Source organism: Oryzias latipes, chromosome 11 (assembly GCF_002234675.1).
Source record: "Oryzias latipes chromosome 11, ASM223467v1".
Taxonomy (NCBI): domain Eukaryota; kingdom Metazoa; phylum Chordata; class Actinopteri; order Beloniformes; family Adrianichthyidae; genus Oryzias; species Oryzias latipes.
This window is the reverse complement of record NC_019869.2, coordinates 12,661,113-12,676,525: the sequence shown is the minus strand read 5'-3', so window position 1 is coordinate 12,676,525 and position 15,413 is coordinate 12,661,113. Positions and strand designations below refer to the sequence as shown.

The window sequence follows — 15,413 nt, the reverse complement described above, 5'->3', positions numbered from 1 at the left end:
CACCTAAACGTGTGATGGATAGTAAACAGGCTGAGTTCAAAAAGAGCCAGCTTCACTGCTCATGCAAATGTTGCAGAGCTACCTTCACGCATATCCAGTGTTTAATTCACATGTCAGAAAGGTTGGAGAAGAAAGTCCAGTCTTTAAATACGTTAAAGTCAGATGAACCCCCCTCAATAGTTCAGGTTTCTATTTCTACAGATTGTATACCGACAAGTTGGCCAAAGCATTTAGACTTACGGAGGTACCATGGTCCTGAAGTGCAAATCACCCCAAAAATCACTCAACACATAAACAGTGTAAAGAACATGACAATAAAGAAAAAGAAATGATTAAAAAAAACATATTGGAGAAAGTTCTAGAAACCAAAACACAGTAACAAAAAATAAAACAAAATAATCAAAATGAGATGTTAAAAAAAAGAAACACAACTAGAAACTGGAAGAGGTAGGAACTCTTAGACATCACTGATTCATGCCCAAATACCTTTCAGTTGAAATGATGGACAAATGTCTTCATGCGATCAGCAATAACCCATAGTACCTATCTTATCCGGTTTCTTCTGTTTTTTTAGATTATTATTTTTTTACATTCTATTTTTATTTCTGAAAACTACTTTTGTTTTCTGAAATTTTTTTTTTCTTTGTTACAGAAATGCGGCAAGGTATATACTATAGGACATTGCTGACTGGAGGATGAGGTTTGTCCATCATTTTAATCAAAAGTCAATTATTATCATATAACTCCATTGGTATGCAGACATTTAAAGTTGCATTTGAAAAACTTAAATGTCAAAACTAAGACATCATCCAATCAGTGATGTCCCATTGTATCTACTTTTTCTGGTTCCTTTTGTGTTTCTTTTTTTAACATTTCATTTTGATTTCTGTAAAAGACTTTGATTTCCATTTTTAATTTGTTTTCTTATTTAGTTGTACCTGTGTTTTGTTTTCTGGACTTTTGTTTTGATTTAAAAAAAATAATTTTATTTTTTTAAATTATTTGTTTCACTTTTCTAAATTGTCGTCGGGATCTTTATTATGCTTTTGAGTTAGGTGATTTGTCGGCGTGATTTGTACTTCAGGGTCACCGTACAAAGCCCCTATTCTATCCAACAAATACAGCCAACAGATCAACCACAGTTAAACGTTAACCAGGAGTTCAGTCAGACAAACGCAGAACTTTGCTTGGCTGTTTCTTCCACCAGGACCCACCTGACAGACTGGATTTTATGCCAGGTCAGTGCGGCAAATTAGCAGAGCTCACGAATAAGATTGTTTTTTTGTTTTTTTTACGGCCAACAGACACCAAGCTGAGCTCTGACGTCACTGTTGGAGAAACAGCATCTGTTTAGGACGGCTCTGAGAAAAATGCTCAAAAGACAAGGTGGGGCGGGGGCGGGGGGGACACAGGCGCGTAGGGTGGGGTTCAGCAATGCTTTTCGCTCCTCTATGCGTTACTTAGATTCTGGCTGAAGCACAAGAAAGCAGAGACAGGCTGATGGTAGGCGATCGGGTTCAAGATCTTACCTCGAAGTCCAGTTCAGAGTACCGAACTCTTTTCCTCTGGAAGAGGAGGGGGCAGGGGGAGAGAAGACAACATCAATGACCACCCCTTAACTGCTATAAAGCGTTGGCGATGCCAATCTCTTTGTGGACTTCACAGTGCCATTGTTCAGTCAAAAGAGCAGGGCTAATTTGCTCTGGCTGCTCAACATGATACAGACATTCGGAATGTCAAGCCAAGATTATTCAGTCTATTTCATCGGCATGAGATTAGTGAAGTGGAATAACCCTGAATTACAATAAAATAATTTCTCGCCTCACGTACTCTGAAATCCAATCGCTACAATCCTGGCAAAAGAAAAAAAAAATTCCTATCTTTCCTATTTTGAGGACATTTGTTGGATAAATTGAGCTTTAAAAAAGCTGCAAAAAACCATATGAGGGATGGATTTCATCACATAACCTTGTTTAGGTCCTGCTGCTCTCATCCAAAGTGCCTCCGTAGTTCAGGCAAGTGGCACACAAAGCGGCTATTTAACAGCTGCAGACATTTCCAACTCATCTGGCCCTGACATCCCACTGAATGGCGTTCCATCCCAGACTTCCTATTTGTCTCTTGCTGTCTGCCAGATTTGCATTTGGCAGGAAGAGGAGCTGCTCTCCACAGTTATTTAAAAGCTGTATTCATCCGTTCAAAAGGGCAGACTTGCTGATCTGACGCTAAAGAAGCCAAATTGGGAAAGGAGGCAGAAATTCAAACCAAAAGAACTTCTTCTTCTTTACTTTGTGAAATTACTTGTGGTACTTGAAAAGTTGAATTTTGTTTTGTAAGATGGTACACATACAGTATGCCACATGCATATACAGAAGCTGTATAGTGCATGCTTTAGTGAGAAAACAGATGAATCAGTCAGACAGAATTGAGAATTTTCTGTTGATGTTAACATGATTATGTCAAATAAATGTGCTTTTTTTTGCAGTTAACTGTTTTGGAGTTGAAATCTGGAATTGATTTTATTTTTCTGCATTCCATGTGTGACTCTGTAGAACTGTGTTTTAATCGAGCAGTAAAGTTTTTCTTTTTCACTAAAAAGCGATAAAAACACTCCAAAATGTATTCAAATATTGCCTAAATTAAGAATTTTTAACGGAACACTAAAGGTAGCAGCAGAGTAAAACCATATTCTTTTCAGAGATGGAAATAAAAGGTGAAATAAAATTTTAATTCACGGCAAAGCATTTTTAAAAGATAAAAAAAAAAAAAAACTTTAGCCTTCTAGAAGGACAGTTCATCTTTACATAGTAATGCAGCAAATAAAATGAACCTTTTGTCTATCAAACCTTTGAAAATTGAAGGTGTGGCATGAGATAACTGCTCTGTGGTTTGAGAAAATTTACATGTAGAGATAATTTTTTAAACTGATATTAAAATTATTTAATCACTTCCAGCAAAGCTATTTCTTTGAGGTTCCACTTGTTGAAGTTAGAGTTGAAAGTTGCAGGTTGCATAGTAAGCATGGTCAAAGTTCAGTAGTTTTAGAATGTATAAAAAAAAATCCTGCTAAGTCAAATATAAAATGGGAAGTAGCCAAAAGATCACTGATATAAAAGACATGATACAAGTCACAAGGTACAAGTAAAATTATGATCTTTTTCAATATTAAAGCACATTTCATTAACCATTGAAAGATTTGAAAATGTGTGGAGTGCAGACATTGTCCTTAAAGAACAGTAAAGTAACTAGCAGTTTAAAAAATGCAGATTTTTGCATTATTCTCTGAACTTTCTGGCTTTGTTGATTTGAGTATTCAGAGATCAAATAAAATCAGGTCTGACAAGAACGCTACTTTGTGTGATTTCTCAGTTTCATCTCACCCAACCAGTGGAGCAAAACTGCTACTTTGGACGTAGCATTTGAAATTTATCTCGATATCAAGCATCTTTAAACTGAGAAATTATAGTAGTAGATGACATTCAAAGAGTTTCTCATCCTGTGTGCTTGGATCGTTCCAACAGTTATTCTCTCACAGTTTTAATAACTTGCCTTCAGCTTTAAATGAGGCATCTCTGCTTCACTGTAAACGTGACATTCCCATTATTTTAGTCAACCAGCAGAACCCTTTTGCACATAAACATGTGTGTGTATTCACTCTTGCTACAAATAAGACAGATTCCCTCTGATCTTGTCTGCTTCCATCAACCCTTGTGCTATCTTAGATGACCCCACGCTTACTTTGACGTGTTCTTCCTACCATGGCAAAGGTGGAAAGATTTCATGTAATCCATGGACACCAGTGAAGATCACAAATCATTGAAGAAAAAAGGTTCAGTGCACTGTCTAGTGGGTCTAGATGACTCAACTCCCAATGTTAAAGTGCCTAGGATAGCACAAGGGTTACCATAGATCACGTATGTTCAGTTGAGGAGAGTTATGATGATTAAACTTAAATAAGTGGTATACTGGTAAGAAAAAGTATACTTCGTAAGGAAATATTTTGACCAGCATCAATAAATAAACAGCTGAACACAAAATGATTTGTTAAGCCTGATCTGTTCTTTGTCAAAATTGTAAAAGTATTTGACAGAAAATAACACTTAACCTTGTCGGAAGGAAATCCTTGCAAAACTGTGAAGGTAAGAAGGCCTTATGCCTTGGCCACATGTTTGGGGCTGACCCACACTGGGTTGTTTGGGCCCGTGGAGGTTTGTAGAGAGGACCGACTGTCTTAAGAGGAGCGTGGGTGTGTCTTGCAGTCTTATGTGTCCAATTTAAGGGACGTCATCAAAATGGTACATACCATGGTCGTGCATGTGGTATGTGTATGACATACGGGTCCACATTTAAACAGTGCTAACAGACCCCTGGTGCTGTGTACAGAGTTTACAGGGTTAAAAAAAAGAAAAATCCTACTTCACCCTTACTTACCCTGGCATGTTAGTGTTACATACAACCTGTCACCCGTGGCATGCCCGTAGTAAAATGTGCATGTACATTTTCACTCTTTGGGCTCACCGAGCGGTCTACAATTTTAAAGTTTTGTGTGGGCCACCTGCGTGTCCTGTATAGATTTGTCCATTTTTTTAGCCCGCAGGCAGCCCCCTATCCACCTTTATGGGTGGTTGTGACTAAGGCATAAGCTATACACAGTTTCTTCCGGCATCCTTTAAATGATGTATATTTAATGCAAAAGTAGCACTTGCATTGTTCATGTTCAAAACCACAGAACCTGCTGTTTAATCAATAGAGATCCAACGAAAGATGCTTCTGCCAAATACAATCCATCATTTTACCCCATATTTGTGATAACTGCATCACCATTATAGCTGTAACTGTTGTTGCAATGTCACATGATCAGGGGGAGAGTTTGGCTCAATGCACCTCTTCACCTGCAGGTTTTGTTTTGTGGTGTTCTGTGTATGGAGGGGGTAGGCAGGTCCTGGTATTTTTTTGTGGACTGCTTCATTTCACATGTTTATTTGGAATGATTTTGGAAACCTTGAAAATTAGTATTTTTTTTTTTTTTTTTTTTTTTGCTGCATATTTATTTTACGCTCAAGAATAATGCTGCGGCATCTGGTCAAGTCTCAAAGTCGCTACAACCCTCATGGGTGTAAAACATGCCCTCAGCTGGAAAGTGTTTTGATAAAAGAAAATCAACCCCTGTTGGCACAACCCACCCTCCCACCTTCAACAACCTCTCACCCACCTCCAAAGATCCTGCTGAGTGGCTGGTATTGGCATTGGTACTTCCCAGGTTACGTGGCAGGGTCCTGGTTCTCTCTACTGTAGGCCCACTTGTTAAAATCTGCCTCACTGATGGTCTCTGGCCTGCTTTCAGGTGGAGCGAATGCCCATGGGAGTGGATGTGTCCTCCGTGGGAGTGCACAAGACCCCCCTGAGCCATCAAATGGCCATGCCCATGGGGCATGGTTTTGATCGTCCCGTAGGAGCGATTGAGGTTCATGGTGATGTTCATGTCGCCCACGCTGGACGGCACAAAATCCGCCGGGTAGGCCTCACTCTCAGCTGGGTGAAGAGTCAGAGGGGAGGGAGGGGGAGGAAAGGGGGCATCCTCCACTGCGATGTTTAGAGGCTGGTCCTCGCCCCCAAGTCCCAGGCCTACCCCTTGTGATGAGGAAGCTGGGGGTTTGAGACTGACTGTCCTACGTGGTAAGACCATGTAGTCTCCCTCCCCTCCCCCACCGCTTCCTCCCCCACTTCCTCCGCTTCCCGCACTTCCATCTTGGGAGTTGTTGGAGGAAGCCGGGGGTCGAGCCCATCCCAGGCCACTCTCAGTGCACAGGTAAATTGGAGTATTGTTGCGTTGTTGTCCCTGTTGCCTCTGCTGGTCCATGTTCAACTCCTTCTTCAGCGGTGATTCGCTGAGCTCATTGAGGCCTAGGGTTGGGACCTTGATTTTAAAAATAAATAAATAAATAAACACAGAAATCAGTTTATGCAACCGTTTACAAGAAATTTGATCATTAGTTATGAAGTTTTAGGAGATTGAATCGTTAGTTCTTGCAATAATAATTTCTTTGTGTAGAAATGAGAGGACATTCTCCAATTTAATGGTCTGCAACCTGAAGCCCCGGAGCTAAATGTGGCTCATTTATTCCCTTTATTGTGGTCTTTCGTTCTAAAAAAATAATGGACATACATTATATAAATAATGTTTGTAGTTTGAATTATGTCTTTCAGGGAATTAAGCTTTGTCTTCTATATATAAAGGCCAGATAACTGAGCAAAATATTAAACCAATGAGATTGTTAACACCATACAGTGATTTATGGTTTCTAAAACGGTGAAGCTCCAACAAAAATGTGCAAATCAATAACACTGTAAAGGCTCTAAATTGGCTTATATTACAAAAACAAATGTTCTGCCTCTCCTGGAGAGCGGTTGATTTTGACCACTAGATGAAGCTTGCGCTAAAGCATTACACTTTATTCCAGGAGATTGGAGCAAAAAACTGCGCTTTAGACCACAAAAAAAAAAAAAAATGTCTTCAAAAGAGTTTGAAAAAGTCATGCTGTTCACTTACTCAGCAATGTATGTTTAGTTTAGGTCAAACCAGTGCTAGCATTAGCCGTCCTATGTGAACTTCCATTATACTTTAGCATCAAGCTATCAGATGTTGGCTCTACTGCTGTTGCATTAGGTCACCAGAATAGGAAAGGCGTAAAAGATCGATCTCCACTTTTATGGATCAGTTATTAATTTATTAAGCTTGGATCGATTAAGATCGATTGTCAATTTTAGATAGATCGATCGATAGATAGATAGATAGATACATCCCAAAAGTTGCTCAGATTTAGAAATATAAACTCCTATGTTGCACACATACCTGTACGATGAGATTTGGTGGGGGAATATTGCCAGGCAGGGAGCTGAAGTTGACCCCCACTCCCCCTTCCTGATGGGCTGTGAGTTTAGGATCATCTTCGTCATCCAAGGAGATTCGAGACAGGGTCCCAGTGATGGTAGCTGGGTTACACGTGTTAACATCTTTGAAAATGACTGAAGTGAAACAGAAGGAGGCAGAAATTTGCAGAGACAGTGAGTCCGTTGAAAAGTGAGGGTGAGGGTTGTTTTCCAAAGTGGAAATTGAAATCAGGAGATAAAGAATGGAATAGATCCAGTTATAAAATGTCATCCACAACAGGATGGCCAAATGAACTTATAAATAACATTTGTTATTTGCTCCTCAGACTTTGTCCATCTGTCATGTTGTTTTAGAGAGTTTACATCTCTCACAAAAGTCTCTTAGATATATTGAGTTTTCATTTTTTAAATTGCTCAGGTTGAGTTTTACTTTCCAAACTTTGGAGAAACTTTAAGAATTGGTTTCCAGAAAAGCGCCCCAAAATTGAACGATAGCTATCTTTCCACTGTAGGAACGTCTGGCAGACATGGGTTGGAGGAGAGCCCTTCAAAAGCTTATGACCAATTGAGTTTCAATCCAGTGAAAGTAAGCTCAGTAAACAGAGATCTGGGATACCAAGATTCATAAACAAGAACCAAGTTTAGACCAAACTTGAAGGCGGCATATGGTTTTCAAAGCTGCTGCTTGTTCCAACGGTGGAAAGCTGCATCAAGATACGTTCAGTTTTGTCACAAAAGCAACAGTCTATCGCTACAATCAAAGGAAAGCTGAAAGTATCCTTTAATTCATGAACTGATATCATGCTACGTCCGTTACCCGGTACAAAATGTGCATATTGGACATAAAACCTGGTCTAAATATGTTTGATCCACAACTGAAGCAGTTTTTGGTGTGAGCAGACAGCACACTGACTGAGAACAGAGCATGTCACATTCTCTGCTTCGCCATCTCATTGGTGCAAAGTGATCAGAAAGGATTAGACTGATTTCCCAAAATCAGTCTAACCTCATTTCTGCATCCAAAATGTACATCAAACAAAAGAAGTCCTACATAAACAAGGGCCTATAGGCAAATCCAGTACAGCCACCCAAGAACAGTTTCTTGGCAAGAAATGATTAAAAGCATCAACGCCTGTAATGTCAGTCAGCAAGACATCATTAAATAAAAGCCTGATATACAAGATTATCTAAAAATGATTAACTAGCTAAAAGAAGATTTATAGTGAAGACAGTAGCTTTAAAAAAATAAGGTAAGACATTTTTACTCATTGAAGACCCACTCTATTGAAAATCATGTTTGTTGGTGTTTTTTTACGTGTTCTTGTAGCAGGATGATGATGATGGAGGTCTTATATAAAGAAAATTAAGCTTAAAATTGCATTTCTTAGTATTTCTTTATTTGAATTGTGAATCAGGAGCAGACAAGAAAATACTGTATTTGTGACATAGAAGAAGCTAGACTGTTTCACTTCATTCTGATGCATCCATCCACTTGCAGACAAATAGATTCATGTATGTCTTTGTTTTCCTCATCGGATATCCAATATTGCTCGCCATTTTTTTTTTTTCAACGCTAATTTTCTGTGGGGTCATAAAATAGCATGAAAGAGTATAAACAGATGGAGGATGGGAAGGGGGCTTACTCTGGTTAATCTACACCCACAACTCAGAAGCAGATTTCTAATAAACTGCTTTTCTACACAATCTACCTCCTGGTAAACTACCCAAGATATTTTTTTTTATTTTTATTTATTTATTTATTTTTGGCTAAAAACGTAATAATTATAATTAAAAGACCACTGGGAAAGGTTTTACAGTAGATCAAAAGATGATCAGAGTGGGACTTCAACTTCATCAAAATGCCTTTTTTTTTAGATACTTGTTGTTTAGTCAAATTTAGTTTATCATCAGCATTTTTAGTGGTATTGTCTCCACATGAAACCAGGATTTGTCTGTAGGACCTACTAGAGTCTAGGATGCATCAAGCAGTGATAAGTAGGAAAGTCGGGTGCAGAACTTACATGGGTGTCCTCTTTCTGCAAGGGTGGAGGAGGAAAGTAACCGAGTTAATAAATCAAAGCACACTTACTAGATAGTGGTACCCTCGTATCACAGCCAAACACCCACACAACTCCATTGTTGACTTGCCAGTGAAACAAGTTTGAACACATTGAGTACTGTTATTATCATGCACAATTAAACATAGATTCATTCAAACATATGCTCACTGAGCAATTATTGGGTAGAATCACAGCAATTGATAAGACAAAGTAATTTAAGCACAACAGTGCAGAGATGTAGAGCATCTAATCCTGTAATTCTATTAGCAGGCTATGAGTGTTGTTGTGTTAAATGTGTGGCGGGCCAATGGGAGTACAGGAAAATAGAAGCAACAAGGACAAGGGGCATAGAAACCCACAGGAAAGGAGGGCTCACCTGTTTGACAAGCCAGATCCACGTCCTTCTCAAAATCCGTCTGAGAGGAACGCAAAGGTAGAAAAGAGGAAACACAATGAGAAAGTGCACCAACACAATTAGTAGAATAAAGGTCCAATGAGTCACAATATCCCCAAAAGGGTAAGATGTGCCCAACAAATTCAATGTTCTTAACCAACTGGAATTGAGGATAACATGCGTTTCCATAGTGATACCTAATCTAGCTGCTATCCTTTAAATGTTAGAAAAGGGAAACAATTGTTTGGTCCGGCACTGATGCAATGTTCTTGATTTGTATCAAAGCAGTATGTGAAGGAAATTGAGTTTTTGGGAGCTACATAATATTACTGTATGCCCCATCAGTCACTTCACTGTCATCTAAATAGAGGCAGACGCACACATTTGCACAGAAACACAACTATTATCTGCTGTGCTACATGAAGCAAAACTTTGCCATCTCCCAGCTGGACAGAAAAAAATATATACTACACAGAGAAAAAATGTAAGTATTCATTTCATGCTTACTAGCCACACAAACACAGCCTTAGAGGGTTTAAAACAGCCCTAACATTTAGACCTAATACTGCTAAGATTTCTCTTTGTGGTTAGTTTATGCTTTAGTCACAACTACCCTTATGGATTTGGGCAGGAAATGGACAAACTAATCGATAAGCCCGTAGAGCAAAAATGTTTATGCATTTTCTTTTTAATACGGGTGTGCTGCGGGTTAAAGGTTGTAGCAAACATGTAAGGGAAAAGTAGATTAGATGCAGGCGTGTTTGGATTTTTCATTTGTTCAAAACCTATGCACTGCACAAGGTGCTGATAGTCCTGTTCAAGGACTTACATTAGCTTTACACATTCATCACGATATATTTACCACTCGCACGACAATGGTACATTCCATTTTCAAGGGAACTGAAAGACACACCACTCCAGTCCATGACCCTCCACAGGCCTGGTCTACCCCAAAACCCGCAGCACACGTACGGGTCAACCTCCATATGGGTGCGTGTGACTAAAGCATTATTTCGTTTCTGTGTAGAAGCACACAGTGGCACTGCTCCATCAAGTAAATCAACATTCACAAATACACACAAGACAGACCTGAATGAAGAAATACCGTTTTCAAAAGAGCAACCACACTCCGATTTTCTTCTATTTTTTTATAAACTTTTGAGGAAGTAAAACTCATTACTATGCAGATGTGGTCCTCTCTATTCTTAACACATAGCCTCCCCCTGCCCTCTGCGGGATTCACTTACAAAAGCCTTTCTTTGGATAGTAAACCTCAAAACCTAGACAGTTTGGGCACACCATGTAGAGGCATAGAAAAGCTAGAACGGTGGAGATGAGAAATGAAAAACAAAAAAGGAAATGATAAAATATAAGAAACAGAAGCCTTGCAGGAGAAGAAAAGCTCTTAGTAAATGAATTCCCTGCAGCAGGGTGATTCAAGCTTTATCAAATGGGGCAATAAGAATAGAAACCTTGACACTCCCACCATAAAACTGAGAAAAACACTGACCTTATCTCAATCATTACTTTTAACACATGCAAGTTGTTTAAGGTTAAGTACTGCATGCATTAAATCACAGTTTCTTTTCAGTTACATCACAGCTATTTCTACTCACACATAAAAGGTGCAATATGTAATCAGTTCAGACTTAGATTACATGCTTGTTTCTTCCAAAAGAAAATGGTCTGACTTTGAGTGATATGGTTGTCTTCTTTACCAACGGATGAATCAAACGTGGAACAACGTTTGATATTAATACCTGTCTATAGCACTGTACCGCAACATTTTATTGGGAAAGTTCTCATTCAAGCTGCAAGAGTAACTGTTTTGGATGCCTGTCTCACATAAAAGACAAGAGGAACCCCTAAAGCAGATTTTAATCAAGTAATTTCACACACCTAGAAAAAAAAAAACTTTAAATATATTTATACATTTTTAACATTTTTGTTCAACATTAGAGTAATTATGCAGTTCTGAAAGATCAATGTTTTAAATAAAAGTTATGCTTTTGTAACAGAAAAGATAAACGTTTCAATAAGCCTCATTTTAGGATTCTATTCGCTCCTCTATTTATTCCCTTTGTTGTCAAATATTAATTTACAGATTGCACCTTTTCTATTAACTAAACTATATATATATCTATGAATCTCTGTGCTTTTCTGCCGCCGACATACTGAACGGTTGCTGATGTGATTATAGGCATGGTTGTGGGTATTGTTGAGTATTGGGATGTGCTCATGTGCGTGGTTGTGGTCTAGCCCGTAGTTGCAGCCGTTTCGGGGCAGACTGTGGTAACAGGCTTGTTGGCATGTCTGGTGGCACGTAGGTGGTTGTGGGTGACAACCCGACAGGCACAAGGGAGTGCTGTGACGAGAGCCATGCTGCTGTCCACAGACGCCTGCACCTGCACACTTCTGATAATGTAAAAACAGAATTAAAATGTCAGATGAAACGATAGACTTTGTATTAGGAAACAAGTGCAGCTAGTTTTTGTTTCTTTTTAATTAGATTAACAACAGTCAACTTTGTGTCTGTAAATGTTGAGTTTCACACTAATATTTTATATTTTTAAATTTATGGTAGGGGCACAAAGAGATTAATTTCTACTTTAATTATAAATGTTATTCTAGGTGGTGGCAAACCCACCAAATATTTTGAGTAAATATTGTCAAGGTTTATGGCATTTTAACCAGTTATCTATCCACTATTACTGTCCATAAAAACACTCTGAAAAGGCATCTTGATTGTCAGAGCTGCATATTTGAACAGGTATCAGCGATTCTCCTAAAGTAAACATCACAAGCCCTGTATTCAATGATAACATAATTAATGAAAGTTTAATTAGTAAATCTGCACCTTAACTAAGCACAGAGTAAGTGTAGCAATGGCTCTAGTGAACTGAATGATGGCTCACAAGTTGAATTTTGATCAACTCAGAGGAGCATTTAGAAACCTATGAACATTATCACAAACAGGTCTGGGGGAAAAACAAAAGGGCCGACAGCGAGAGCTGTGCAGGGATGTGGTGTGATCGTATTGACGTTGGCTAGGCATTCAAAGTCTCTGTGATTTATAGCATTATTAAGCCCATTTAGGACTCAAACAACAACTCATGGGATTTATCATTTTTTTTTAATAAAAATTAAGAAATGTACTATTTTCTGCACTTCAAGGCACACCTTGAAACGTTTCCTTTTTTTTAAAAAAATGCCTTTTTAACTGCTGCACGGTGGCACAGTGGTTAGTGTTCTTGCCTCACAGCAAGAAAGCCCCTGGTTCAGGTCTCTGCTGGGGGCCCTGGAACATGACACCAATGGGGGACCTTTCTGTGTGGAGTTTTATTATTGTTTAACTTTGTTTAATCTAAAAAATCAATCATTAATTTTTAAAAAAAATGTTTCATTTTTACCCTTTAGTTTAATACTTCTGCTGACTTTGTAGACATTATTTTCATGTTTTTATAACTTTCTCTTCATATTGTTAACTTAAACCAGGGGTCGGGAACCTATGGCTCGCGAGCCATATATGGCTCTTTTGATGGTCACATGTGGCTCGCAGACAAATCTTTAATTATAGTTTTTTTTTTTTTCATTAGACCAGTCCTTCTCGGGCGCGATGCGATGCCAGAGGCGCGCAGTAGTAGCGGTGCTTAGAGAGAGAAATCTGCGCCAGCGCTATCAGTTTACTATTATCTATTATTTCACAGAGTTTGTACCAGCTGGAAACTTGTGAATTGACGTGCCTAAAACTGCGCGCTCCCGTCTCTGAGAAAGAGCGCGCAGATGCGGGGACGGGATGTGTGAGGGAGAAAGCAGAGGGTGGGGGTGAGGGGTTGTGGGGACAGCAGGTGAATCGCGCAGGGATTATAAAAACGTAAAACCCGCTGCCCGTCACCCACTGCGGCGTGTGAGTGTGTGTTTGGCTCCAGGTCTGCATGTGATCAGTCTGTCTCACATCTACAGAACATTCAGACCTAAGATCAGGTTTAAAGTCTCAACGCCTGCATGAAGCAGAAACTCACCACGTATCAACCAGACTAGACCATCAGCAAAACTACCACGAGAAATACTCACCATTTATTAGCAACAGCATAACGATGTTATTAAAAAGAATCCACAGACTTATTGTACTTTAAAAATGTTGAAATTAAATCAAATGCACACATTCACTTGTATATTTAGTTTTAAACAAATTGTCGCGGACTGAGTTGGATGGCTGTTGAGCCGCGTTAAAAGTTCTGGAGTTCATTGAACGCGTCAAGCAGAGATCTGATTGGCTCTCAGTTCTGTCGCTCAGCCTGTTGTTAGGTAGTTTGGACCAATGGGGTTCAGCTATGGGCCGAATAAGGGAAATGGGAGGGGCTGCAGCGGTAGCAGGGGAATATAAAGTTGGGAGAAGCGCACTCGTCTCGGCGGGAGAGATTCAGGAGTTGCTGAATTAATTGTTCGGCGTTTGTTGCGGTCTGCAGTAATCGGAATAAAGAACTTTAAAAGAGGTTAAGTCTCCGTGCCTCAGTGTGGGAAAGGGACACTACATTATTGTATGGCTCTTTCGAAATTACATTTCAAAATATGTGGCATTTATGGCTCTCTTGGCCAAAAAGGTTCCCGACCCCTGACTTAAACTGTAAATTGAAAGATTTAATGTAAATAAGATGTCTCCTTTAGAAGGTGTTTTTTTAAGCTAAATCATTTTATAAGCATTACATGTCATGCTGAAGATGTCCGTGTTTACTCTGCATCACAGCATTCGTGTTGCTTTAAATTGAGCTGTACCATTTTCTTGATTATATTCCTAATTAATTATTTTTTTCATAATAAGTAAATTAAATTTGATTTGATATCAACTGTAATTCTTGTAGTTCTTCTGACTAGCTTGGCAATGATACCTCCCTTTCTGGGATTGGACAAGTAATGAGAAAGTTATGACACTAAGAACTCTCTCATCACAACATTTTGTTGTTTTCCTTTATATTTCAGGAATATAGTTACGCCCAACATATGAACACTTAAAATCCCATGTGTTTTTTACTTTTGGACCTATCTAAATGATCTTTATACCGTTGGAAAAGTTTCCAATGAATTTTTACATTTTAAACACATAGCTAAATAAACTCTGACTGACTGGCGGACTTATCTCTGACTCTTTTGTCTCACTCAATGCGCTTTAAAGTGCAGAAAATAGTTAGGAATAAAAGAAAACATGTCGGCTGTGAGAATAATTGACAACCGTTCTGTGGGTTCTAAAGTAGTTGAGCTAGCACCAAAAACATAATATAATAAGAAACTGTTTAAGCTCATCACTGTTATTTAATTATGTAATAAGGAATTTATCACACAGTAGAGTTGGTTTTGGTATGACTTCAGGGTGAGAACATGGAAATCATACATTTTTGGAAATGTAATGAAGATGCACAATGCATAAAAAAATTAAAAAAATAAAATAATAACTGCCATTAAGAAAACCAAGAAGAAGAAAGCCTGGATTGGGTTTGATCACTTCACCAACAGCAGCCATGTTTCTGTCTACCGGGGATGAAGGCTGCAGGTCGCCGCTGTTGGTTACCATGATGCAAATGAACTGCAATGTGGGATGAAATGAAATGTTATTCACCATGATCTGCACCTGTCCATTCTTGCAGGAGTCTGGGGAGTTTTCACTGTCATCTTTACATCCCCCCATTCGACATCGCACCGCATCCTGGACCTACGTGGTGTAAAAGGAAAGAGACCCCAGAGAGAGAGAGGGAAGGGGAAAGAATAATGAGGGAACGGGAGACATGATGCATAAGGAAGAAAGTTTGTAAAGGAGCCTTAGGTTCTCATTTTCAAGTTTCTGTACACTCTTTATTCTTTCATGTAGAACTGAATACAAAATCATGCGTAAAGGGCAAAGTTAAAGAAGGAGCCGAATCGTCTCCTAAATAAGTCATCCTATAGATTATCAAATAGAGAGAGCAGGCGCTGTAGAGAGCACAGACCTGACATCTGTGACTCTAATTAAAATCAACAAGGGAGTGTAAAGATGTTCCAACCCCTAAGCTTACTTGGTGTCAAGTTGTTTTTTC

At 39.0% G+C, this 15,413-nt stretch overlaps 1 protein-coding gene across 19 annotated transcripts in view; it reads right to left on the bottom strand.

The window, feature by feature from the left end:
* The window catches only part of adgrb2 (adhesion G protein-coupled receptor B2), a 320,439-nt gene that overhangs the window by 24,405 nt on the left and 280,621 nt on the right, over positions 1-15,413 (bottom strand). For 12 of the 19 annotated variants that reach the window (XR_002874120.1, XM_023959844.1, XM_023959851.1 and 9 more), the window contains 7 exons: positions 14,960-15,052; positions 11,521-11,760; positions 9,328-9,367; positions 8,913-8,927; positions 6,854-7,026; positions 5,213-5,917; positions 1,530-1,565 (listed from right to left, as the gene is read on the bottom strand). Coding sequence is in view for 18 of the 19 variants with exons in the window: in XM_023959844.1 (XP_023815612.1) it covers positions 1,530-1,565; positions 5,213-5,917; positions 6,854-7,026; positions 8,913-8,927; positions 9,328-9,367; positions 11,521-11,760; positions 14,960-15,052 (1,302 nt within the window). In the remaining variant the exon portion in view is untranslated. The remainder of the gene's footprint in view (positions 1-1,529; positions 1,566-5,212; positions 5,918-6,853; positions 7,027-8,912; positions 8,928-9,327; positions 9,368-11,520; positions 11,761-14,959; positions 15,053-15,413) is intronic. The other 7 variants (XM_023959850.1, XM_023959857.1, XM_023959847.1 and 4 more) reach the window with 6 other exon arrangements.